This window comes from Melanotaenia boesemani, chromosome 6 (genome assembly GCF_017639745.1).
Source record: "Melanotaenia boesemani isolate fMelBoe1 chromosome 6, fMelBoe1.pri, whole genome shotgun sequence".
Taxonomy (NCBI): Eukaryota; Metazoa; Chordata; class Actinopteri; order Atheriniformes; family Melanotaeniidae; genus Melanotaenia; species Melanotaenia boesemani.
In genome coordinates, this window is record NC_055687.1 from 27,607,250 (window position 1) to 27,634,506 (window position 27,257).

At 38.7% G+C, this 27,257-nt stretch overlaps 4 protein-coding genes across 7 annotated transcripts; 1 reads left to right on the forward strand and 3 right to left on the reverse strand.

The window, feature by feature from the left end:
* Positions 1–229: 229 nt before the first annotated feature.
* Positions 230–14,212, reverse strand: trmt11 (tRNA methyltransferase 11 homolog). 2 transcript variants are annotated; one of them, XM_041988846.1, is made up of 13 exons: positions 14,115–14,212; positions 13,514–13,579; positions 13,279–13,352; positions 13,059–13,140; positions 12,825–12,917; positions 12,601–12,735; positions 12,366–12,522; positions 12,186–12,266; positions 11,862–12,026; positions 11,534–11,606; positions 11,306–11,440; positions 5,027–5,147; positions 230–1,667 (listed from the first exon to the last, which is right to left on the reverse strand). In XM_041988846.1, exons 1-13 carry the CDS (start codon positions 14,190–14,192, stop codon positions 1,527–1,529), a joined length of 1,401 nt encoding a protein of 466 aa, XP_041844780.1. In that variant the 5' UTR covers positions 14,193–14,212; the 3' UTR covers positions 230–1,526. The 2 variants fall into 2 exon arrangements, with proteins under 2 accessions (XP_041844780.1, XP_041844782.1); XM_041988848.1 differs by lacking the exons at positions 230–1,667; positions 5,027–5,147 and adding an exon at positions 10,825–11,082 and having other exon boundaries at positions 11,259–11,440.
* Positions 14,213–14,672: 460 nt separating this feature from the next.
* Positions 14,673–18,245, forward strand: si:dkey-29b11.3 (actin-binding Rho-activating protein-like). The gene is made up of 2 exons (XM_041988933.1): positions 14,673–14,812; positions 15,163–18,245. The coding sequence occupies exon 2, from the start codon at positions 15,181–15,183 to the stop codon at positions 15,730–15,732; it is 552 nt and encodes a 183-aa protein (XP_041844867.1). The 5' UTR covers positions 14,673–14,812; positions 15,163–15,180; the 3' UTR covers positions 15,733–18,245.
* A 199-nt stretch (positions 18,246–18,444) lies between these two features.
* Positions 18,445–20,030, reverse strand: hint3 (histidine triad nucleotide binding protein 3). Of its 2 annotated transcripts, XM_041988934.1 has the most exons (5): positions 19,844–20,030; positions 19,415–19,532; positions 19,137–19,206; positions 18,869–18,995; positions 18,445–18,578 (listed from the first exon to the last, which is right to left on the reverse strand). In XM_041988934.1, exons 1-5 carry the CDS (start codon positions 19,988–19,990, stop codon positions 18,531–18,533), a joined length of 510 nt encoding a protein of 169 aa, XP_041844868.1. In that variant the 5' UTR covers positions 19,991–20,030; the 3' UTR covers positions 18,445–18,530. The 2 variants fall into 2 exon arrangements, with proteins under 2 accessions (XP_041844868.1, XP_041844869.1); XM_041988935.1 differs by lacking the exon at positions 18,445–18,578 and having other exon boundaries at positions 19,114–19,206.
* A 3,184-nt stretch (positions 20,031–23,214) lies between these two features.
* Positions 23,215–26,964, reverse strand: LOC121642255 (TLD domain-containing protein 2-like). 2 transcript variants are annotated; one of them, XM_041988868.1, is made up of 7 exons: positions 26,855–26,964; positions 25,826–26,024; positions 24,979–25,128; positions 24,685–24,837; positions 24,498–24,593; positions 24,217–24,290; positions 23,215–24,096 (listed from the first exon to the last, which is right to left on the reverse strand). In XM_041988868.1, the coding sequence occupies exons 1-7, from the start codon at positions 26,878–26,880 to the stop codon at positions 23,958–23,960; spliced, it is 837 nt and encodes a 278-aa protein (XP_041844802.1). In that variant the 5' UTR covers positions 26,881–26,964; the 3' UTR covers positions 23,215–23,957. The 2 variants fall into 2 exon arrangements, with proteins under 2 accessions (XP_041844802.1, XP_041844803.1); XM_041988869.1 differs by lacking the exons at positions 25,826–26,024; positions 26,855–26,964 and adding an exon at positions 25,352–25,816.
* Positions 26,965–27,257: the final 293 nt, after the last annotated feature.

Here is a 27,257-nt window from a genome sequence, read left to right on the forward strand (position 1 = left end):
TACAAGTTAGCACTCAAACCACTTTATTATCTCTGCAAAACATCAGGAAACTGTTCTGCTGCAGTTAGCATCCAAAATAAAACAAAACCAGATCTTAAGTACAAGTACACACAAGTATAAACACATTCACAAACAGAATTTCCCCAACGTCTGGACAGCATTACATGTTGTGTAGAGGATCCCCCTCCCCCCCCCCACACAATCCCTAATTATAGTCTGCATCATTGAAGACTCTTGAGAACACGTTTTATCATTGTATGGTGGCAACACAAACACACACAGCACTACTCAAACACAGTAACAGAAAGCAGCTGCATTAAAACTACAATCTTCAGCGTACAGTATAGAGGCTGTCTGTTGTGGCAAACTTGGTCCTCATTTTTATGAGCAGGAAAATACCAAGAGGACAGAAGTGATAAGTAAAGAAAAGAAAAGACTCTGTCTTGTGGAATTTTTTGATTTTGCATGATGATGATGATGGATAACAAAGGGCACTGTGGGAACTGTAAACAGCACACACCGCAAACGATGGTGAGCCGGGTATCATGTGATGGTGCCTTGAACTCTGCCTGTGAAGCAGAGTGAAGAAGGAAGCGTGGTGGAAAGGCAGAGGCCCAACTGATAAACAGAGCAACGGGATAATGTACTTGAAGGCCCGCGACTTCGCTCTCTGGAGATGAATAATGAGGCAGGCTGCATGTAAACTGCGGTCGGAAAACAACAAAAGCTGCTGACTAACTGTAGCGGTGTGGAGGAACGGGGACGCCCTGTAATTTGAGCTCCCGTCTGTGCAGGGAGGTCTCTTTCTCTTACTCACCTAAACATGCTTCTTGTTTTCTGAATAAAGCAGGTCCACGGTTGTAAATTATAAAACACTCTGATTCTGTTCCTTTTGACTCAGTGGCCTTCAAAACTGAGACAATAAAAAAGTCAGGTCAGGGGACTGCACTATGAAACAGGTTCAAACAAACCTCAACAATGGAGAGTTTACTGCAATATTACGATGCAAGTCATCAGCTCAGTAAGACAGTCCGGATTGTACGGCTCTGTATATGTGCACGTTCATGTAAAATGGGCAGAGCGGACAGCAGATGACCAATCTTAAATTCCTGGCAGACTAATTAGCAACATGACGGCTGCAGCCACTGCGGGATAGAAAGGAATGGTGACAAGAAGTGGCGACTATGTAAATGTATAAATTAATAAGCTGATCAATATAGCTGCCAAGTATTTAAAGCGCAAATAGATTGAGCAATTTATAGTTTGTAAATGGCTTTGTGCTGATCATATAGTATGAAAAGTGTTTGAATATTAAAAATCTATCATTTACTATTTAGTCAAATAGAAATTCACATTTAAATTGAAACTTTTAGAAATTTTAATTTTTTTCTATTTACTGGCAAAGAAATAAAAACAATAATAAAAAGATTTTTAAGAAACTTCTCCTTGAGTACACAGTCATCAATGTACAAACTAAAATGTTTTCTTATGTCCTGTTAGACACGCAAAAGACATTTTCTGATCATTCACTTTCCATGGCCATCAGATGTAACATCCTCCTTGCCACCTCTTTTGTTCAAACCGCTGAAATACTTTTCTCTGAAGGCGTTGTGTCCCTGGTAGGGGCTGAATCGGGGGTCGGATAGATGAGCCAGACTGTCCAGTTCCTGCAGAAAAAAAAACAAAACAATAGGAGTTGATGTACTGAACAATCTTTACCGACCAAAAAGTTACAGCTTAGAAAAGTTCTGAGAACTTAAAAAAAACTTAAATAAAGAAAAAAAACAAGAAAGCAGCCTGCTGATAGCTGCTCTCCCCTGTTAAAGAAGCATAAAGTAATTCCCACCTGTAGTATGAAAAGGTTTGCATATTTTTCCCACGATTACATTATTAGAACAAGACTGTCCTTATGGATATTAATAATGTAAATAATTTGTTATAAACTCCTTATAATAAACAGTTTGTCTTGGCTGTATGGTGGCTGCTGATTAACAGAGGCATGAATGGAGGAAGCGAGCTGGTGAGAAAAGAAATAAGGTGAGTTGAACTGGTAGTGATGACTCCTAAGCCGGGCCTGTATTGTGTCTTCATCACATCTCTCTGTTGCTTGCTGATGTTGCCAAGCAACCTGGAAACATTTTCCATTATCTTTAAGAAGAAACAACGACAATATGACCCTAAAATAAAGAGCCCATGTTACAATCAATTTATAGCTTTACAATGTCATTTTGGTAGTCTCCAAGATTTTTACATGCTTTACTCTTTAAAAGACACACGGAACAGTGTTCTAGCACCATATTCTTGAGCAACTTCGATAACAGCTTTGCTATTAACATGCTATCACCTCTGTTATAGATAGCAGAAGTGACACTAACCAGTAAAGTAAAATTGTGTAATGTGAGTAACTACTTATTCTCTGTTTAAGACCATGCCGAAACCAAAACTGAACTGCTCACAAGGCATTTAAAGCCATACAGGAACAGTGTTTTCTGAGCACATAGCACCCTTTTCATGCACAAGTTTGCAAATCTCCTGCAAATCTGCAAAACACACTCAAGGGAAAAGTAAAAACAAAGATTTGGATAGTATGCCCACTTGAAAAAGGATGAAAGGACATGGTAACAAAACTGACAAATGAAAACAGAAGCCATTGCCGCTGAAGCGCTTTTTACATTAGTCAACAAAAATAAATGAATAATAATAAAAAATAGATAAAAAAAAACACTAACACTTGCTGACATCTGACTTTGAGTACAATGAGAAAGTCTAATCAGCATCCAGTCAGAATGACTACAGGACTTACAGGCTGTTTTAGCCTCCAGCTCTGCATGGCATCAAAGGAACACAACACCTGGGGGAACCTGCTAATTTTCACAGAGGCTAGGGCTTCAGTAATGGGCACAGCTCACAACTTCTTCACAGAAACATGTTTCCCAACTGTAATGTCTCACTTTAAGGCTCTGACATTAACACCAATTACTCACACACAATCAAGGACTAGACTAATTGGTTGATTTTTACTGCTAGCAGCTTGCTCTGCACTGGTAAATATTAGCCCTCAGAAGGAGAACATGCTATAATCATATCATTTTTCTATATTTGCATTATGTCTAGTAGAAAAATACTTTTTCATTCTGATTAAGAAGGAAATGTTGATAACAGTCAAAACATAAAATCACAGTGAACACACAAACATCAAAGTCAAACCAACAAATCTGTTAAAAACATCAAGCTGTGAAGCCCGATTACAGAGAGGAGGAAGGTGCAAGCTGTGTGTGTGTGTGTGTGTGTGTCATACAGCATCCTTTATGGGAGCAATTTGAGGTTTTCAAGTGGAATGGATGTCAGATCCAAAGATGGATTGTTTTCCATATGATATGTGATTAAGCCACTTAGGGTTCCAGTATAAAAGAAATGAGCCAATCGCAGCCAGATGGAGAGGATTTACTCCAGACAGACACCATCACTTCCAGTCATATGACATGTAAAAACATACACAGATACTTCAAACATGAACATAAGACATGTTCAGGCAGCTGCATACACATTTCTATGAAATGAACACTTTATGTGTTAAACAAGCAACACGTGCTTTACTTGCATACATCTATATTCATGCTTGCACATGTGAAAGATGTGAAATATTTTTCTCTGAGAGTAATTGTTCATTAGTCTTGATTTGTAAGATTTTTATGCGTTTTAATTAATACCAGTGGAAATTAAAACAGTAACCAGAGGGTTCCAGCAGGGAGACTGAGGGACTTCATGATGTGTAACGAGGCACAATGTCCTCACTAGTGATGGGAAGTTATGCTCTTTTCAAAGATTCGGCTCTTTGGCACGGTTCCCTAAGAGTCAGCTTGTTCCGCTCCCAAATGGCTCTTCATTTAATATCACTCAGAGTTTCTATTTTAGTCTGACTTAGCAATTATTAATGGTTTGTTTGTTGGTAAGCAATTATATATTTATTTAGGCAAATGAAGTGATGCAGCCATCATACCTAGTGCCTACTGTACAAGCCTGTGGGGGCAGTCTATGGTCTGGGGTTGCTGCAGTTGGTCAAGTCTAGGTTCAGCAACATTATGAGCCCAAAGAATGAAATAAGCTGACTACCTGAATATACTGAACATATCAGTGGATTTTTTTTCTTCCCTGATGGCATGGTCATATTCCAAGATGACAATCTATCATGATGACTATCTTGGGCTTCACTTCTTTCTGGATCCTGGTGTTTCTAAAGTGTATTTGGGTGCTAAAACTTCTCAGGTTCGCTTTTTTGGTTTCCATTGTTGCGAAGTTCCTCATCAGACATTACTAGTTCCTAGATGAATTGGACTGCTATCTTCAGGTCTTTATTGAAAGTAATGTGGTTTTCTTTTAGGAGGAGATAACCATTTAACTTTCCTACTGGGTTCCAGGTGAATTTACTCTGACACATTAACATATCTTGATTCTGAAACGTCTGTAGTAACCTCACATGTACTGGCTTTCTTTTGAGACCAAGATTATGATCAGATTAAGATAAGAAAGATCATGCATACAGTAGTTGTTGAGATAAACATTTACTCTGGATGTGTCACTTTGGACCGGAGGCAGAAAAAGAAGAGATTAAACACAGAAACCCAGACCAGACAAAACTGTGTGCTTTAAAATATTTGTGCACAATGAGCCTCAGAACGGCAGTGCCTGTAATATTATTTCTCAAAAGAATATTAAACTATAAAATTACACAAAACAGATGTACCATGTTCATCATTCAGGTTATGGCTGGGGTTGGTTTTTCTTTTTGAATAAATCTTCAGATTGTTTTACTGGTTAAACTATTTAAACTGCAGAATGTCAAAAAAGTACTGAATTATGTTGACAAATTATATTCAATCGTTTGTTTTATCAAGCAGGCAGTTCAAAGCAAATCACATGACCAAAAAATACACCCTGCAACTGGGAAATGTTTGACGTCTCAAGTGTAATAAACAACCTGTCATTAGCTGCTCATTTATAATTTGGGTAGCTGGAAAATGGATACCTCAGGCTCTTTGATCTTCTCCATGGTGATGAGGCGGCGTGAAGTATGGCTGGAAAGTGTCTGCTCACAGTTGCTGATGAGAGAGAGACATGGATGAAGAGGGACCATCTCCTCACAGTACCTGGAAACAAGCCGAACAAACACACACATGAATGCAGTTACTGATTACCCACCAAAAAGAAAAGACCAGAGAGGTGGAAATACGAAGGCAGAACGGATTCCCTCATCGGAGCTGGCAACATTTCGATTGTGCACGTGTAATGTTTAAGTTGTTTTTGACAGAAATGCTGTGCAGATTTCATCTGGAGGCTATTGAAACGCTGCCAGGACACAGACAAAGACTAATTCTGTCAAAACTATGATCCAACTTTGCCAGCTCTTTTTGCAGAGCACTCTGTTTTTCTTTTTTTTTGTCCACGTCTCCCTCTGATTCTCAAATAAACACTAAACACTCAAGCTGTGCAGTCAAATCACAGCTAGTAAAGCTCAGGTAGCTCTTTCTGTACAAAGAAGGTGGAAAAAGTGAATGCGAGCCGACAGGCTGACTGCTGGCTCTGTCATCACTGGCCAGGCCAGGTTAAGGCCTATTAACTGCAGATGATGTATGTGTTTGCATATTTGTGTCAGTAGCACTTTCTCCAAACCACCATCAGAGTAGCAACAGTCCCGACTCAAAGTCAGATTTGTACATCTTTGTTTGTCTTGTTGCCTAGGATACATGTGGGGCTTGGCAGCGGTGGGATATTTGGTCGCTACGGTGATGCAGCCAGGCAATAATTCTCTCCTGCCCATCAGAACCAGTTACTGAGGAGTGGAGTGTTTCGCTGCTGGTTGACTTCCATTTTTTCCAAGAGACCCTTCGTGTCTGTAAAGGACACATTAAAGAAAATCTTATTACAAGGCGATTCATCTAGATTTTTGTCTTTAATAAGCCTGATCTAGTTTAACAGCTTTACAGAAGGATCAGGTGTGTTTTTGCTTGCAGCACAGATAGGTAGCAAGAATGTTCACTTCTTCATAACCCTTATGCTTTTTCTCCCCCCCCCCATCAACCTTAACTAGCACATACGCATTTATATAGTCATGTAAAAAAGAAATTCTTTCAGTTCTAAGATTTCATGTATGAGAAGTTGATTGGAAACTGCATGATTCAACAGTTTCTAGAACCACCAAAGCCATCGTTTTCTGGATGATGTTATCAGTCTCTCGCATGGTTATGGAGAAATTTTGTCCCACTCTTCCTTACATGTATTCAGTTCATTGAGGTTCATGCACAGCTCTCTTCATGTCCCACCACAGCTTTTCAATGAGGTTAACGTCTGGACTTGATTTTTTTTTTTTTTTTTTCCAGACATTCTGTTGTAGATTTGCTAGTATGTTTGGGATCGCTGTTCTGCTAGATGACCCACTGTAGGCTAGGTTTTAGCTGTCAGACAAATGGCCTCACACTGGACTCTAGCACACTTTGGTATACAGAAGCGTTCATGGTGTTTAGGTCCTGTGGCTGCGAAATAATCCCAGTGGTTGGTCTGAGGAGTTAATGTTGATGTTTTCTTCAAATGTGATGCTGCAATGTCAAACATCTCCACTTTGCTTTGTTGAAAGGGCATTTCTCCAGATGTCTTGTAGTTCATTCAGATGCAACAAGAAACTGTCTCCTGCTAATCCTTCCTGACAAGACACATTTTTTCAGTCTTTTTCTAACAATTCCCAGATTGATGGGCAGCAACAATCATTTCTCCATCATTACTGATGTTTTTCCTACTTTCCATCATGTTCAAAGGATGGACCATACCAGCAAATTAGCAGAACCTCTGCTTTAATAGAAGTGGCCGCAGTTATGTATTGTTATTAGCTTATTATTCAAACCTGGTAAAGATCAGAGCAGTCATTTGTGAAAACAGCTTGACAGCTATGGAAAAAGATATAAAGGGGAGGTATTTTTCTCTTTTTTTTTAAAATAACTTCAGTGGATTTATTTCACATTTGTTACAGCAGGATACATTCGTTTTAATCCAAACCAAAGTCACGAAACCTTTCTTGAATCATTTGTTACACAGAACACACATCTAAAAACTTGTACTCAAGTAAAAACAATAACCTGAAACATTACTACTCAGACTCTACACGTGCATTTCCTTATAGGGGACAATGTAGCCGCTTCATAATGTTGCTTCGCTTGTTTATGCAGCAATTAAGTCGTTTTATGGCAGTGATGACTGAAACTACTTCATGTCTTGATTCTTTTTCCTCCTTCATTTATTTTTCAAGAGAAAAACGGGACGAGTGTTTAAGCAGTCTGAACTGGCTGATCTCTTTTGCTGACAAGACTTTGTGTTACCTGTCATCACACACACACAGATACATTACACAGACAGACAGACAGACAGACATATATACTGTATTTCTGTACCGCTTAGTCCAATTAAGGGTCGCAGGAAAGGTCAGGTACACCCTGGACAGGTCGCCAGTCCATCGCAGGGCCAACACAGAGAGACAAACAACCACTCAAACTCACTCCTAGGTAGAATTTTAGCGTGACCAATTAACCAAACATGCATGTCTTTGGATGGTGGGAGAAAACCCACACATACATGTGGAAAACTCCACATGGAAAGGCCACTGTTCAAACCTCCCCCCAGTCGAGACTCGAACCAGTGCATGCATATGTATATATATATATATATATATATATATATATGTATATATATATATATATATATATATATATACACATATACATATACATATACATATTTATATATATATACACATATACATATACATATACACACACACACAAACAGCCCCCTATTCTCGTGAAGCAGTCAGACTCACACAGTCCATATTGTTTTATTACAACCACAGATACACACTCTCTCACATAGAAGGTGGTGGTGGTGGTGGTAGTGGGAGAGATGGAAACCTGATAGCTCCCATGTAGAGCCCCAGATTAGGCCCAGGAGACAGGCCTCGTCTGGGCTTACACACAAGTCACACACATCCAACACACACACACAGACACAGGTCAGCTCACAGACCATAGAGACAGATAATTCATATATCTGACTCGCCCGGCTGGCCTCAGATGTTTATTTTGGTACAGCGCTCTGACAGGCACGGTGTTGACCACCGCTGAGATGAGCAGCAAAGACAAATGTGCAAAAATGACACTGACGTAGGGGCATACATAGGACCACACACATTCACACACACAGTGAAGCACAGTGACACCATCACTGCGTTTGTACATCTCACATGCAAGCATACACTTATATTGAAATCTTACATGATTATCTCATCTCCTTCCAGACTTGTAATTTGGTGATCAGAGAGTTCAAGCCATGTGGGGATTTTTTTCCCCTAACACTGGATAATGCTGCAGTCTGTTGTGGTTCATACCTTTATAGTCGAACACCTGCATTTCTTCACTTTCTGCTAATGTACATAACATTTAACAATATAAAACTTTGTTTCAGGAGAGCCAGGCGGTCAGCCCATAAAGTAGCTCAGCACTGTCAGATGTGGTTTACCTCAGCACACCTGTATACTGTTGGTGGTTACACACAGCGGAAAGTGCTTATTGGAGCAGGTGTAACAATGCTGGGAAGTGCAATGCTAAAGCAGAAAAGGTGGTGGAAAGTCTTTGTGAGTCAGTTATACACCTGAGTTTGGTTTTGCATGTGCATTAAATGATGTTAAATAGTTTAATAAGAGTTATTAAAAATTAATCTAACAATATTTACATTGTCACTTAACATTATTTGATTAACTGACTGGGTAACAATATGTTTAAATGTTGTAGGCTGCCCTCAAAACAAGAAAGAGTTGTTAAACTCTGGTTTATGGTACAAGACTGCCCCCTACTGTTACAAGTTGGAATTTAAGAAAAGCAGCATTTAAGACAAAACTGTTCTCTATTCAAGCTTGTGAAGGCTAAGTATATGGGGGGCATCTTACTGTTTTAAATCAAGAGAATTGTTTTTTTTTTTTTTTAACTGAGAGCTTCCTTCTTTGTTTTCACATTACAATTTTGCATTGATCTCTCTCTCTCAAAACTCTGCCCTCACACTCAAAAAGTCTCAGCTTATGTGTAGATGCCTTCTGCTTCACCTCAAACCAGTCAAATAAAATACTGTGTCTACAAACGTAACTCTCCCCAACCAAGCCCCTATCTTTGTACTCAGGAATTTTTCTGCTCTTGGATTTTTCTGCCTGCTCATGGATTTTAGAGTTTAGAGTTCTAGAAATGCAGATATGTTGATATGCCGACGGCACTGCCGTTTTGTTTGTTTTGTTTAAATAACTGGCAGACTTTTCCTCTAGAGCGTAGTACACAACTTTAACTTCTACTTCAACTTGTGGTAATAACAGCAGTTAACAGTCGTAGCAAATCTAAAGGCTTATAGAGGGCGTCATGAATTAAAGTTTCTCTAATTGTCTCTGGAGCTAGAAAAGGGACATAATTTAGTAACTTGTGTTACCATATTTGTAACTGTAACAAGTAGGGATTAATTCTGCAAGTCAGAAAAATACAAATACACCAAGTCAGTTCACGAGTGGGCGTGTGAATTGTGTGACAAATGTTTTGCACATATAAAACTGACTTTTATTTTCTGACTTGTACTTTCTGGCTCGTATATTTACGAGAATGAATATAGACACACAAGTAACATAACTTGTATCCCTATCCTGGCTCCATATTTATCCTAACACTCATTACCAAGTCTACATTACTACTACCAGACAGCTATCAGTAAGAAGACACCTGAACTTACAGAACTTTAATGTCAACAGCCATGCCAGCCAAACTGGCCACAAGCCATGCTTTCTCAGATTCTGGTTTAAAGTCTAATATTAACTTTTTTTCCAACATGAAAAAAAAAACAACAGCTTAACTCATCAGCTAAATATGACTTATGTATACTTAATTAACTTGACCTAACCCTAAACCAGGTGGGGGGGGGGGCTCTACGATGAAAGTAGGTGACGACATCTTCAAAACGAACCCCAGTATGATAAATTAACTGCAACTAGTCCTGAGAAGGGCTCGGTTGTTCTCAAACTTTAAGTTATGATCATGGAGGAAAAAACGTGTAACAAAACTAATATTATGTTAACAGGATAAAAATTTATATAACTGTCAAGTTTAATGAGAAACTTTAAAAATATAACTGAACTTTTTATGGAACTTATTTGTAGCTATAATACAATATTTAAAAACACGAACGTATTGAAAAATTGAAAAAACTATGCTTGTGATTAAAGCCAGTAACATACATACATATGAGGCCCTTCCTATCTAATTTTAATATCCTTACACTTATACATGTTTTTAAAAGGGTAAACCTGAACAATAATTAGTATCAGATGCAGAATTTAGAGGACTTACTGGGACTGCATGTTGCTCTAAGAGGCTTTGAAGCTGTATCATTACTCAGCAATTCTACTTTATCTGGAGTTTTGACAACTGAGACCCCACTGAAGGTGCTAACATGTGAGAAAAAAAAACAGCCAATCAACCTACACGTGCTCTCTATCACTGAGCAAATAAGTTAAAAAGAGCTCGACAGTCACCCATTAACATGGAATGAAGTGAAGAATTTAAATCCGTCCCTTTGGTTCTTTAAGTTTTCAGTCGTTTGCCGACAGATAAAGTAATCTGTCCTCAGACGTCCAACAACAATCTCCCTTTTTTTTTACTCCCACCCAGACGATTTCTTGTAGCGTGGTTCATCTGTCTCGTTTCTATGTTAACCTGCTGAATTGTCTTCTGAAATCGCGAGCTGGGACTGATACCATTTGTACTGGAGACAGACTTTCATTCTAACAGCACGTGGATGTGATATTTATGCCAATAGGTAAAATTTCAATTGGATTCCTGCAACATTCACGTGGTACTGCTAGTGTCCAGACAGTCAAGGCTTGTCTACAAGTGGATGCTCCAACTTTTGCAACAATCAGTCATTCAGTAATGCATTAAGTTAAACATCTGTAATGTGTTTGTCTAAACGATGACTGTCCTTCTCAAGCTGATTTGTTATTTTTTGGTTTTGTTTTTTTAACTATTAATGATGCAGATGTTATATTTCATCTTATTTCAATAAATGGTTTCTACAGTGAGCTGATTGAGAGAAAGTGCACTGCTGTATTACAATATAAAAAAAACTATGAATTAAAAAAATGAACAATAATGAAGAAACTGTCGTGTTTGTGGCCAAAGACCATTGCTGGCTCACAAGCTATAACTAACTGGTGTCCCCATTTGTGTTTACTTACTCTGGCCGGTAGACTGGCAGCCAGTAGACAAGTCTCCCACCCATGGTCAGGTGGTGGGCAGAGAAGTTTAACAGATCTGTGAAGATGTCACTCAGGTGGTACGCCTGCGATACAGGTACATGAGAATCTGCATAGCTGGGTAGAAGTTTAAAAAAATTAAACTTAAGAACAGAGCATTGTATAGGAAATTATTTTCTGAGGTGTTCCATTTTTCTTAGGTCAACTTACGAGCCATCGGGGGGTTTAACAATGTCCTTGTGGGAACCTGTTCTCCTTGTGGACTCTCGGATACCATATGGCGCTAACAGCAAAGACATCCTGTTATTATAGAATTAAAAGCAAGAATGCCTGTACAAGTATGCAACTGTGTGGTGGTTTTTTGGTACTCTTCACATGGGATGTAAATCAGCACTGGATGGGGGTAATAAAACTAAATGCATATTTTTCAGAATGCTATTATGTCTAACTGCTAAAATTTCAGTCAAATAAGAAATGTAGATACAACTATTGAAATGTTGTATACTCAGTGGTTTGTTTAGAAGAACTAAGGACCTACGGTCAGTAATAATGGCATCAAACAGAGCAGCATTCCTCCACACAGGCTTGGAAGCATCAGACACCATCACATCCACATACATCTTCTCAGTTCCATACTGCCGAAGGTTGGCTCTGATGTTCTCATCAGGTCCTCGCCACTTCTGGTTTTTACGACTAGACCGACCTGCAGGACAAAAGCACTGTTGGCAGTTTTGGATTGTAGATGATTCTGCTCATTTCGGAGCATACGACATTGGCATGCTTGAATTCAAATGTGTTTTAAGGAGTATAAAATAAAGTCTCACACCACAATAACTGTAATTGGCAGAAAAAAAAAACGTACCTTTGCCATGAATGGTGTTGTAATCGATATCTGTTCCACACACATAAGCTCCAAAATGAGAACATGCTACCAACAGGCTCCCTTGAATAGATTCAAATAAAAAAAAAACATTCACTGATACAGAGTGTGACAGTCTGTAGGTGCATTTATGTCATGGAAGCAGTGGCAGCATGAACTTACCTGTGCCAACAAATGGGTCAAAAACAAGGTCGTTCTCATTGACTTTAGCATGATTGGCCATGATGAAAGAGAGACCAGCATCCATGCTGGTGTTTCCTATGAAGTGTCTGTTTTTCACACTGTAGGAGCGAATCAGTTCCCGCTGACCATCTGCTATCTGATATGCAAGAACAGCAATAGTTCAGCTGCTGGTTTCCCTCAGTTTAAAGAAAACAAGGAGTAAAATGTGACTCACCCATCTACCAAAGTAGATATAGTTGGGTTGCTCGGGAATGTTATTGGGGTCTGTGCCATAATCCTCCAACAAACAGAAGATGTGCTCAGGGTTCTTAAGGTTCACTGCACCCTCAAAGGGAAGATATTCCATAGCCTGGTAACACAGAACAAAGCATGAAAACACACTGATTCAAAGAACAGAACAAAAATTGAATGTATATTAAATTAAGATTAAATACTCACATCAATCCTTTTGATTCTGTCTGCAAAGACCAACGTTTTGTTGAAAGTGTAGACATTAATTCTGTATGTGGAGTCTTTGTGCATGAAGGGACGCTGTGGGGCAGTGTGGGAGAACAGATATAAATTTAACATATTTTAAGGTACAATATGCTCTGTATGTTTCATAGTAAGCTTTTCACACATATATGCGAGGATTAGTGCATCCAACACAACAGGACTATATGCTGTAGCTACCATGTTCTCTGATGGGTAGTTTAAGATGGATGTTCTGAGTTCGCTATGTGTTTGTCCATGGCCCCAAAGCTCAAAAGCAGACCTGGAAGGACAATAAAAAAAAATATTGAAGCCAATTCATATAACTGAAGTAATATGATCTCAGACAGACTTTTTTTCTTTTCAATATCAAAAACTGTGAGCAGCATTTTTTTTTCTTACAAAGTTAAAAAAAACTTACTTTGCACAAACAGATCTGGACATTACACTACGAACATCCTCCTCTGACAAACCATCCAGGCACCAGAAAGGAGACTAAAGGTGACAAAATGTAGTGACTACATGGAAAATGGGTGTAAAGTACCACATAATTCTGATCTAGCTGCAGGCAAACATCATTCTGTCACTAAACAATGTATTAAAACAAAGCAGAAAACAAAAAGGACAATGTGAATACTACATGCTGACTTGCCAACCTGCTCTCTGAAATTTTCACAAGGGCGAAATGCTTTTCTTCTGAGGGCCAGAAGAGCCTTAATTTCCTGCAAGAATCAGAGCATACACAATGAGTACTAATAGGCATTATATTTGGTTGGAAAACATCACATGTAAAGGCTGGAAGACGGAAAAATTGCACTTTCCTTAGATCAACAACATCAGAGAGACAGACTGAAGAATGCATAACATGTTTTTTTATTGTATAGGCAGACGTTTAAATTGCTGTAGTGGAATAGTTTATCTCAAGAAAGCAATACATTGACATCAAAAAGCTTAACAAAATCGGTCTTTCACACAAAGTAAGATTAACAGATAGGCCCATACGATAAGAAACAGGGTTAGAGATCGTGCACGTGTGAACTATCACCCCACGAGGAATTCACACAGCAAAACGTGACCAAATATCGAATATTACCAACTTGAAACTTAAAGCCCAAATCTAATCACACCACAGACTTGGGATGTTCTCAATTTGAATTAGAAAGACACTTACACAGCACAAGGAGCAGATGAACTCGTTAAAGCTAAACATTTTCACAAACAGCTGAACACATAAGAAGGTAATTGTATTGACATTACCGGTAACCTGAAATCCAGATTGTCTTGAGCAAGATGTAATAAATATTGGAGGCATGATCTGCCACTGGAAGCGGCCATCTCTGATGCGCATTCATAACACGTCCGACTTGAAACCAGGCAGTGAAACAAAGTACCGTTTCGTGGCGACTTTACCATAAATGGGAGAAAATCTTCATTTTACTATTATACACCACCTGACATACTGTACAATATAGTTTTATTATGGTCACATTATAATACATTTAACAATGTTGCGAATTTGTAAATATCATAATTATCTGGCTATTTTAAAGAAAAAGTATCACCTCTGCCTTTGCTTATTTTTTGCATCCTAGTTAGAAATATTATGCATATCCAACTTTTTGTCATCAATAGCTTTATGTCTTAAATATGGGGTGAGATAACTCTTCTCTCTGAAGGGAGTATAATCTGCTTTACCTCAGAGACACCACAGGGACACTTTTCATCCCGCCCCCTATCCGGTGATTGGGTGACCAGGTCAGTTCCTCTACACCATTGGCCACGACAAATGTCCATCAGAGTGGTTTTTCCTGACGATCGAAAGGCATCCGCACTCCTGCTACTGTCAGCAAAGCTGAAGTGTTAATAAATTATATTAGATAGTTACCGTGTAACAAGGAGTTCTTGTACTTTGACAGCAGTTATCAACAGTGAAGTGGGGATCGAATCAATCGCCTGTAAGTTTGATTATTTTACCCCAAATCTGTGAAAGGTTGTATAAAGTTGGAGGTAACTAGAAAGCAAGATCTACACTTCTTAGATATTTAATGTTTGATATTTAGATGTTTCTTTTTTGTTCGTCGATTTGATGAAACGTTAATAAATGCTGCTAAACAGATTGTGACTTTTACTGCTAATCATTAAATCTCAGTCATATGAAACCATGCATTCATATACAATGACATTGTTGAAAAGTTCAGTCTGCTTGTAAACTATGATTGTTGAAATATTTTAGACAACTAACTTTGCAATAAATAATGACAAAAACAGCATCAAAATAAGTAACATATATATATTTTTTATACAGAAATGACTGGTGTCACCAATGATGGGAACAAACAGCCAGAGCACCACCACTGAAACTGAGGGTGATGTCCACGCTCCTGTCCAGTGTAGCAATGACACTGCAGTGTGCATTGCTTCTGTGAAAGGCCTGAAAGAGAACTGGCAGAAGTGGTCTAGTGAGCACCAGCAGTACCAGAAGCATAACCCCTTCAGCCATGACGCCAGGCCAAGTGTAGTGGCCCCTCAGACGAGACAGGATGATTATGGAAGACCTCTGCAAGGGTCCCTGACAGAGCAACGGGGGAAGGATGCACACACACACATCAGCAGAGAGGTTCAGGAGCTGTGCAAGGTGATAAGGAACATTGGAGAGCTGAAAGATAAAGATGGGGATGGAAGTGGCAGCAGTGGAAAAGTGATCACTGTTGAGTTTGGGAAGCTGTTTGAGCATTATGTCACCATCTCTAATAAACTGGTGGGAATCCTTATACGGGCCAGAAAACAGAGGCTGGTTGACTTTGAGGGGGAGATGCTGTGGCAGGGAAAAGATGATCATGTAGTTATCACTCTGGTGAACAGAAACTTGGATTAGGATTGATGCCTTCATTCATGTTGCACGCCACAGGCACTACCTCACAGCAGCCCTCACTGTAGTAGAAAAATAGCATGAGGATTGCACTAAATGTTACATTAAGTTTGTTTTTATGACAATAATTGTTTGTTTTTGCTCCCAGGTAATGTCAGAAGTGCTCCTACAGATTTGATCAAAAGACGAAAACAAATTGCACCAAGAGGTCAACAGCATGCTGATATGGTAATTTTTACAGTAAGAGGGCTTGAACACGTCAAAGTCATCTGTAACTAAACCATAAGCAGAAGCTGAGAATACAACAGATGTGTTGTTTTGTAGTTCACCATTTTACCCATCTTTGCTCCAAAACAGTCATGTATAAATGATTCAGTTGATTGGATGTCACTGGCATTCATTCTGCTAAGACAAATCTAATTAACAAAGGGAAAACTACACCTTGACCGTAGTCCTTCCCACATTTTAATGTGGTGAAAGTTGAGGAGTGAGTAGCTGGGAAAAAGCCTGAGTGGTTGACGGGACTGAACCAATGACAAAGGTAACATGAAACTACCTGGGACAGACAATACAGTGCTATAGGATGAACATGATCCCACGTCTTTGCTTAGTGCTTCAGAGGATGTATTTATTACAAGCAAGCTTTGTAATTAGCCACTCGTGACAGGCTGACTTCTCCATCCATCCATTTTCTGCCGCTTATCCGGAGTCGGGTCGCGAGGGCAGCTGCCTAAGCAGGGAAACCCAGACTTCCCTCTCCCCGGCCACATTCACCAGCTCATCCGGAGGGATCCCAAGGCGTTCCTAGGCCAGCCGAGAGATGTAGTCCACACAGGCTGACTTCTGTGTGACTGAACCCCACTGAGACAGATTCATATTAAACTAAAAAAAAAAACACTATAACAGAGTGCAGTGAATAATTATGAGATTATACATGCTATCTTTTTAAGTATATAGGCAATCTATGTCAGTTTTTTTTCTATTTATTTAAATGTGAACAGCAATATGTGCATTTCTAGAGAAAGCGTGTTTCCACTAAGGCCTACAGCAGATATAATAAAGACACTGAAAAGCAATTATATACTGTATTATTTATTTTAAATTAGAGTAATGCTTAAAGTGCAAAGCTTTAATACATAGTGTTTATTTTTACAGTCAGTTCATTCACAGTGGTAAAGTATGACACTGCCATAAATTGTATATAAAAGATGGACACAGCATTCAGATTCCAAACTAGTCTTAATCCTCCAACAGGAAACCTAATGTTCAGCGACTCTTAGTTGCAAAAGAAAGTCCAAAAGTGTAGAAATCTTTGGGGTACAGCTGAATTGAAAGGAAAAAAAACTCCTAATTTTACCTACCAAAAAATATGTCAAGAGAATTTTTTAAGAATGTGGAATAGAAAAATGAGCGCTCAACAACAACCCGAACACATTTAAACAGGAATGTGAGTCTCATTATAGCTTTCTACAGAATTTAGAATAAAAATATTCCACAGGAAGCCATCAAGTCCTTTCTTTATATGTTCTAGTATTACAAGATGAACTATAAAATTTTACTTCAGTATTATCATTATTACTGTTGGTAACTCTAAAGAGGGAAGAAAAAGCTACAAAAGTGAGTCAGCAAGTGTTCATACTCCCTGGCCTTGCCTGTCATCATATTAATTTACAGGAATCCCAGTTTGTACAAGTTAGTCCATGAAAATCCCTGAATGCAATTTGTAATGTTGCAGCAGCAAGAAATGGTGGGACAGAATTTTCTCCTTTGCTTTTATCTTTTACAAGATAATGCCAAGGGAGATAATTTTAAAAAATCTAGGCTCCTTTCCTTATAATTTAGAAAACAAACAAGCTTTTATTAAGGCTGTAATTCATAAACTTTTGGGTTATTTCAATTTGTTAGGAGTCAAAGCTCAGGTGGGTGACACTACAATGTCTACGCCCATCTTTTATATACAGTCTGTTAGCAATATTAAAAAATAAATAAAAAAAATAAAAGCCAGCTTACATTTACACATGGCATTACATCAAATATCAGATGCACAGTAATGAAAAATGCTAACTTGTACTTCAGTGCTTGTTGACTTCAGTGTGTACTGTACCTTTAGTGTCAAAGGATTAACCTGAGGATTCAACTTTAAAGGAATATTGTAAAGCGCATATGTAGATATTACTTCATGCTTTGAGCCGTAACAGTTAAGCTTTAAAAATGAGCACGGTTGAGATATTCACTGTATACACTGAAAATGTATCTGGTTAAATACGAATCATACAAGAATTTTACTTGCAATTCTAGATTTTGTTATAACATGCATACAGTCAGGAAATCAAATGACGTGTGCAGTACATCTGTATTTCTGGATTTGAAAAGATGTAAATAAACATGCCAAACATATCAGGAATGCAACTGTATCAATGGATCAGCCTTATTAGATTAGTAGAAATTAGAGAATTGTCTGAATCACTTTGCCTGTGTCCTTCTTGGTCCATCCAGTTGTTTTTGGTTTGTTTTGTCCCGTTTTGGTGAATGAAAATTTGTTTCACTTCATCTGCGAAATGATTAAACTATACAATATTCATAGGGCATATCTATGATATATTTGAAGCAGCAAAAGAAGAGTTTCCATTGGGTTTTTACTTGGCTTCAAGTCCCAATCAAATCAAGTAAGCAAACAGCTTAAAATACTGTCATCAGCTATGGCCAAACAGATAGAGGTACTTTCTGTACCATTCAACAAGGCATCTGCAGCATTTCTAAGTACCTCATCACAGTCCAGTGATGCAAAAACTGTTTCAAAGTGATTAGTTTGTGTCTCCTTTAGAGTTTAGAAGTTCAATCAGCTGGTCTGCCTGCAAGACATAAATGCATGCAAACAGAAGGGATATTAGTTAATCTGTGGGTACACTACACATATCAGCTAAACACACCCCATTTCATCTCTCATTTCCATAAATGTTAATGAAAACATAAGTGCATATTTCTATTGAATTCTATATCAATAAAAACATAGTTATCAACACCATCTTCCATTTCTGCTAATGGACTGCTCTAAATGACACACACAGAAACTTTAAAGCAATTTTATAATTATAAAACTGTAAAACATGATCACTTTTTGATACAGATGGAAAGTACTTACCGTGATAAACCAGTAAGAGTTGAGTCTGTAGAAGAGGCGAGACATGAAGCCCATTTGACTGACAGGTGCTAGGACATGAAGGTGTAGGTGTGTGACAGAGCAGAATGGGGGCCAATGGAAACCAAACCTATGGGCAAAGAAAAAGATTTAAATACCATATAGTCAGTGTTACGTCATGATCACCACAATTCTGCCACTAAAACTGATTTATTGAAAGTGTGTGTAACCTTGAAGCACAACTCAACTATGAAATGCTGAAGTAGCCAACCTGACATCGGTGAGTTCTGTTACACTGTTTTTTTGCAGGATCTCCTTCCCTATATCCACCATTCGCTTCACTAAACATGACAACAAAAACATTTGATCAGTTTTAAGCTTCAAGAAATAGGTTTTTATTTGGAACAGACCTTTTGTCATATGAGATTTATAATATCTAACTAGTGATACTGTATGTGAGGTTGTAAATTGAAAAGAGCATGCAGGCAGACTTTTTCAAAGAGCAACCACTTCCATAGAAAACACCACTTCAGAAATGTGAAACCTTACCCAATAACACGTGGTCTTTGTTAAGTGATTTACAGTTGCCAACATGTTTTGTTGGGACAACCAGGTAATGATGTGGAGCTCCTGGTTTAATATCTCTGAAACACGAGATCTCTTCATCCTGCAACACCAAGAAAAACATACCTTAATGCCTTGCTGTTTATTAATGTAGCAAACTGCTACGTTAACTGTTTACGTTAGCATGGGATTACACGGGAAGACACGCCCTAGAACTTATAGATAACTGGAGAACTATATCAGTGAACCCAAACGCGACGTTTACTATTCTGCATGTTAGTTAACACAAAGATGCAACATTAACCACAACTTCGCTATACAATTCTTTTGGAGCTAATCAACGCTACTGTTTACATCAAACACCGGCTAACGCTAGCTAGCTAGCTAAGCACTCAGTGATCACAATATTCTTACTTTGTGAAGAAGTTCTGTGCCCATTTCATTGTTCACAATCTTACAAAAAATACACTTCTTGTCATATCCCTCAGGTGTCGGGCTATTAGTCTTGGACATATCAACCTGTGGCTCCTGAACAGGTTGTGTAGCCTGAACTCCGGCCATTGCTATACAATACCCTGTCAAATTTCAGACCTGACCTGAAGTGTTGCCAACTCCCTAGTAAGGAAAGCAGCTATTGGCTGTCGCTAGAAGTCGCTGAATGGCGTCATCATCTAGTTTGTATAACGAGTCAGGTACACTTGACGCTGCACTGGACAGGAATAATGTCATGGGTGAGGTTAAAAAAAAGGGAAGAATTGACAACTTGAATGTGTTTTATCTATGCATCTACAACATGTTACAGTCATTTTAAAATTTTACACGTCTTTGTCCATACTCTTCAGTGTGAGTATATATATATATATATATATACACTACCGTTCAAAAGTTTGGGGTCACTTCCCTATTGAATCCCATGGCAAAATGACCCCAAACCTTTGAACGGTAGTGTATATATATATATATATATATATATATATATATATATATATATATATATATATATATATATATATATATATATGTATATGTGTGTGTGTGTGTGTGTGTGTGTGTGTGTGTGTATTAACAATATAAAATAATTGATTTATTACATGTTTAGTTTAAATATGTAATAAATCAAATTATTTTAATATATTTGTAATATTTATATTATCATAACACATTATAATCTATTCATTATACATTATTCTCATTATTCTATTCAATGTTTGTAACATCTTGGACATAAAAGTGACATTTATACACGAAGGAATGCAGCTTGCTGAAATCCCTACTCTGTACAGAGAACTAGACTATAGTGGAGATTTACACATGGCAGACAGAGATATAAACAGAGAGATGTGTGAATGAGACAGTGGAATTAAATTTAACACCAAAAAAGCCTCCGAGTTATACTGATATACAATTAAATGACCCAACTTAAGATTTCACTTTAAAACTAAACTAAAATTTTATTTTATTTGTTTTGAAGTTAAAAATTACCTATTGCGTAACAGTTTAATAAATTCACCCTAATGTAGTGCTTGTAAACTTTATGTTCTGGTTTCTTATTAGGTTCTGGTTAGAAATATCATTTTGAGAGTGTCATGTTCATCCATTTGCTTTTCAACTAAATTTCCAAATTTTGGTGGGTTTCTTGAAATTATTTTATTGTTTGAAATGTGATAAACCTCTACATGTCACCTTGATCCCATTCCCACATTTCTTGTCAAATCCTCACTCCCCTCTCTGCTTCCCCTCATAACTACCATTATTCACTCCTCACTTTCCACTGGTGTTGTTCCATCTTCCTTCAAAACTGCTTCAATCGCTCCCATTCTGAAAAAACCTGAAGTCAGATCCCAATGACTTCAATAACCTCCATTCTATCTCCAATCTACCCTTTCTGTCTAAGATCCTGGAAAAAACAGTCGCTTCTCAACTTCATTCCCATTTATCCAGTGTTAATCTGCATGAGCCTTTTCAATCTGGTTTTCGCCCCCGTCACAGCACCAAAACAGCCCTTATTAAAATAACCAATGACCTTCTCTTCGCAGCTGACTCTGGTTTTCTCTCCATTCTCATCCTCCTTGACTTAAGTGCTGCTTTTGACGCCATATCCCAACCCATCCTCCTCAGTAGACTCTCTTCACTCGGTGTCACTTCCACTCCCCTTCTCTGGTTCCAGTCTTATCTCAATGGCCGCACTCAGTTCATCAAACTCAAATCTTTCACTTTCGACCCCTCCCCAGTCTCCACTGGTGTGCCCCAAGGTTCTGTCCTGGGGCCTCTTCTATTCATCACCTATGTCCTTCCCCTTGGTCTCATCTTCCGTAAATTCAATATCTGTTTCCACTGTTACGCGGATGACACCCAGCTCTACCTGTCCTGTAAACCAAATTCCACGTTCCCACCCACCTCCCTCTCTGCCTGTCTCCTCGAAATAAAATCCTGGTTCACCTCCAACAGTAATAAAACTGAAATTCTCCTCATTGGCACCAAATCCACCCTTTTGAAAGTTAATAGTTTCTCCCTCACCATCAACAGCGGCTCAGTTTCCCCCTTTCCCCTAGGTCAAGAGTCTGGGTGTCATCCTCTATAGCACTTTATCATTCACTTCACACATTAATAACATCACCCGCTCAGCTTATTTCTATCTGCGCAATATCAACCGTCTTCTCCCCTCCCTCACCCCCCAAACCACCTCTATCCTTGTGCACAGCCTTGTCACCTCCCGCCTGGATTACTGCAACTCTCTTCTCTTTGGCCTCCCACTAAAATCCCTTCATAAACTCCAAATGGTTCAGAACTCTGCTGCCTGCATCATCTCCCGAACACCTTCCTTTGATCACATCACTCCCATCCTGCAAGAACTCCACTGGCTTCCCATGAAGTACAGGATAGAATACAAGATTCTCCTCTATACATACAAATCCATACATAAACTCTCACCCCCTTACCTCTCAGACCTTCTCTACATAGTCACCCCTTCCAGATGTCTTCGCTCCCCCTCTTCTATCCATCTCTCTGTCCCTCCTGCCCACCTCAGCACCATGGGGAGCAGAGCTTTCAGTCGCCCTGCTCCCCAGTTCTGTAACGCACTTCCTCCTGACCTCCGCAATGCCGACTCTCTCCTCACCTTCATTTCCAAACACAAAACCCATCTTTTCAGAACAGCATACTGTTTGTAACCTTGTTTTCAATCACTTCCTCGCCACTGTGCCTTTTATGTTTTGGTTTTTAATTGTGTTATGTTTGATTTTCCTGAACTGTTAATGTTTTCTTTTGTGTGTTTTGTACAGCGTCCTTGGGTGCCCTGAAAAGAGCTTTAAATAAAATTTATTATTATTATTATTATTATTATTATAAATCATAGAGTTGAAGTAACCCTTTTATGCATCAATCTTATTGTCAGGTTTCTGTTCAAGATATGCAGCACACCTCTGATAAACACTGAATCTGAACATTTCAAGATTTTTGTTTTCTCTGTCATCCTATACAATGGATAGTATACTTTTAATAATTTAAAGCTCCACTTTATGCAAACCCCCAATTACTTTGTATTACCATTCCCCCTACATGCTTTAAAAGGAAAATGCCTGTATGTCTTTTGTTTAAGGTGATGTGATTGAGGGGTACTGAGGGCTAATTGACAACAAAATAAGGCTGTTTCACACAGTTTAAACAAAAAAGAAAATTTTTAATATTGTTCAGCATAAAGTAAAAGAGGCAGCGCCAGCACTGCTGTGTAGATTTACATACAAACATACGCACTAAACCAAACAGACATACACTAAAATGTCATGTTGTTTCTTGCTTTAAAAACATATTTGAAAAACTAGAATGATATAAAAATATGCAAAAATTGTAAAATACCTAGAATTTTTTCATACAGTATTCCAAAGTAAAAAAAAAAAAAAAAACAGCAAACATCACAGATGAGACAGAAATTTGTTTGTAGTGCGATTATTTTTTCTTCACCTTCTGCTGTAGTTTTCTCATGGAGTGAGCATTAAAACCACTTGGCACCTTTCATGTTACAGTGTCTTTACCATTTATTCTAACAACCCCCCTTACTATTAACCATTAAATTAATCCCTAATAAAAGCTACATAAAAACTATTCTAATCCTGAGTGGACTTACAACAACTGCAGACTTTTCAATAACACATTTTTGGGTGAACTTTGACCCATAATCCATAATCAAAGCCATAGACAGTTTAAAGCTTGATAAGCCGGTTACTCTCTGTGCTTAGCAAAGAGCTGCTGATGAACAGGTGGTATTTCAACTCAGCAGGAACCTGGATTTCAAGTTTCTACTCGTCCTTTACAGATTAAGTTAAACCAAGTAGAAAGACCTGGTCTGAGAGCCAGTCCAGTAGACTTCATACTGAGCGTGGGCTAATCTGACCCCGCTGTACAGATGATGGTGACTGCTGTCTCAGGGAAAAGCAGTGGCTGAACCACATTTCTTCCATGAAGTCTTGAAAGCTTGTAGATCCGTTCAGGAAAGCTTTGTTTTATATTTGCCCTTTTCAGGCGTTCTCAGTCAATTCTGCACAGTCCAGACTTCAACGTCGTGCACGATAAAATCTTCATGTGTAGAAAGAGGTGCGTTGTGAAAGGTAGGGCAGGAAAAGCTTGCACCATGATACAGATCAGCATCCAGCCACAGGCCAAAGCCATCTCTACAAACAAGAAGAAAAAGCAAGTCAGAAACAAACATTTCTAAAAGTTGTTCATCATCAAATCTTGTGATTTATGCTTTACTTTTTATTAATGTAATAAAACACACACACACAACTTACCCTCCTCCACCAATCTGCAGAGACTGTAGGTTGCCGCTCACAAAGTAGGAGTTGTCCCCACTCCACCTGTATAGCTGCAGAAAGGACAAAAACATTACGTGAGAAACTGATGTTTAAAAATACACATTTTTATGTAACAAGGATTATAATTAGGTTGTGTTTATTTCTCTTGAAAATATTAAGCATTCTTTCAGTAAAATCACATCCGTTTTCAGACTTGCTGATTGATGCAGTCTAATTAACAAAGTGTGGGTGAAAAGAATGAATGAATCCACTCTTACCTGGAGGTCGGGGTTGAAGCTGAAGAGGAAGGTCTCTCCAGTGCCGTAGCAGTATTTACTGACTCTGAATGGATCAGATGAAAAAGCTCCAAACACCTGAAAATACCAAGAAAGCAGTTAGTAAACGAAGGCATCAGTTTGCTTTTTTTTTTTTTGTTCTAAAAAGGTTTAAGATCAAGCTGCAAACCTTTTTGTGCATGTCTTTGATGACCAGCAGCACAGGACTGTCCAGACCAGACATATTCCTGTAGAGTGTCTTCAGGCTGCTCCCATGGATGGCTGTGCTGTAGACCAGATGCCACGGATAGCCCTGGGTCCTTGGTGGCATGTGACCAGCCAGCTGTTAAGAAAGAAACTGCTGATCAAATAATGTCCTTAAAGATCATTTGATAATAAACATTCGAGACAGAACAGATATTGATGGATATGTTTTTGTGGACACTTGTCCACATGGATGTATCAGAAATGCTGCATGACTTACTCTCTGTAGGTGGTGATCATCTAACAGCTGGCTCTGGCTGCTCAGGACAGGGAGAACATCATCAACTTCCTGGTACTCCTGCTCCTCTGGTTCAGACTCCACTGAGCTGCACAGACTGAGGCGACGCTTGGAGTCCTTCACTGTGATAATCTGCAACAGTTCACAAGGTGCAACAAGTTGGTGAGAAAACAAATGCATTTAAAGCTGATCCTTTTTAACACGTTTTTCATATGCACTACATTTTCCTTTAAATTGTTTCCCTGCATTACAATTCAGAAGATTTACAGGCTGCCCACATGTCAAACAACACCTGCCCTTTAGATTTAATAACCTGAAATATCATAGTTTTGCACAGTTTCATTACAAAACTCACCTCAACATAAGGCTCCAAACAACCACTGGCAAAATAAAGCACTTTAATATCTGGTCGCATTAGCTTCATAGCTGCTGATTTCTCTGTCAAGTTCTGCACTCTGCTGTACCACATGTCTGCTGTCTAGAGGCAGTAGTCCTCAGTTATGTACCCTCTGGGTGAATTTCACTTTCATTGGTCGGAAACTCGAGTAGATGTCTGCTCATTGGTTAGCTCTGCCAGTGACGGTTACTTTCTTCCCTTTACTGGAAAGTGAAACTTGGGTTTTTGGATTGAAAGACAGGATGTCCATATATAGTCAGTAGGATTTCCCACAAGCTCAGACATAACTGCCTCTGCTCTGCTTCCTAGGTTGCTGTAAGTAAGCAGGGAGGACTTTTTCTACAGTAATGAACCCACTAAACAACCCCACGGAGCATTTTTAAATAGATGGCTGGAACCCATAAATGTGCAGGGTTTTGTTGGAAAACTAACCTCCCAGTTTTCATCGGTTTCAGTGTTTCTGACAGGTTTGCTGAGCAGCTTGTTGATCACAGTGGCATCCTTGTTCACTATCAGATAACTCTTCTGATGTTTCTCTCTGATGAGGTAACGAGGCTGGCTGCATCTCTTATTGCCTTTAGTGTAGATTTCTGGTGACCACTCCACAAAGAAGGTGAAGAGATGTTCAGCCCTGTAGACAAAGAGACAACATGCATCTTATTATTAATGAAAAATAAAAATATATCATATTATACTTGAGTTGTTGTAGCTCAGGTGTTCATTTGTGTGGCTTGAAATTATATAAGCAGCCTGTATTCCATTCTAACATAACAGATCACTTTAAAGGTGTCCTAAGATAGCGCCTTTATTACAATAAGCACCTAAATACAATAAGCTGGTTGTTAGTGCTCAAAACCACATAATGGATCTTCTCTCCACTTTCCATGTGAGTGGTAACAAACTGGCAATTGAACAAAGGACTTTTGCCACAAGTTAAGATATGTCTTGGCATGAAAAGTTAAACTGTGAAAGAGACATTTAATGCTTTAAGCATTAGTCATGGAGTCCTGTGGTTATCAATGCATACAATTCTGTTTTTTTCCCTCTTCCTGTCTCACTCATTCGTTCTGGCACATCCAAAGATGCTTAAACTCCTCGACCTCCAAAGCTGATCTACCTCTGCAATAATACCTTTACCATGTTAAAACAGCAATAACTACATTTTCCCTCTTTTGCACAGACGTCTCAGTGACAGCAGCTAACACTTAAACATTAAATTATTCCACATAACTTTGCAGTATATCTGTTTTGCACACATACAATTATGAGTGAAACTGAAGTTTAGAGTCTTGCATTGTTAGCAGTAAAATGTCTTGTAAGCTCATATTGTTTTCTTTCTTAAGTTAAGTTAAAAATGCAAATCAAAATGCTCCCATGCTGAAAAAACTTCAGAGAAAACCACAATGTTCAGCACCCAGCATCACAATGTTCACAGACTCCTCAGAGATTTGTTTTACTTACTCTCCAACACTGTAGGCAACTCCCATGACGAACTGAAGACTTGATGGTGAACTATACGAACAAAAAAGACAGTTGATAGTTCGAAGGATCAGTGCTACAGAAAAATTTCTACTCCGAGCCTGCCATCCCTGCTTTTTTATAGAAGCGGATCAATTGCTGAGATAAGCTCCTTTGACCATTAACCCCTTCTTTCCCAGTTGACAGCTCCACACGACCCTGCACACATTCTCGCAATGATTTCATAACGGTGCTTGAAAGCCAAAGCTGGTCACATATTAACTTGACATGCTCTGGGTCCCTGTCCTTAGGTTTAACTGGAGTTCAGGCATTTACTGTGTCAGAGTAAGGCTCAGTGACAGAAAAAGGTGACTTGACAGAAAGATAAAGACCTGGATGTATGTCA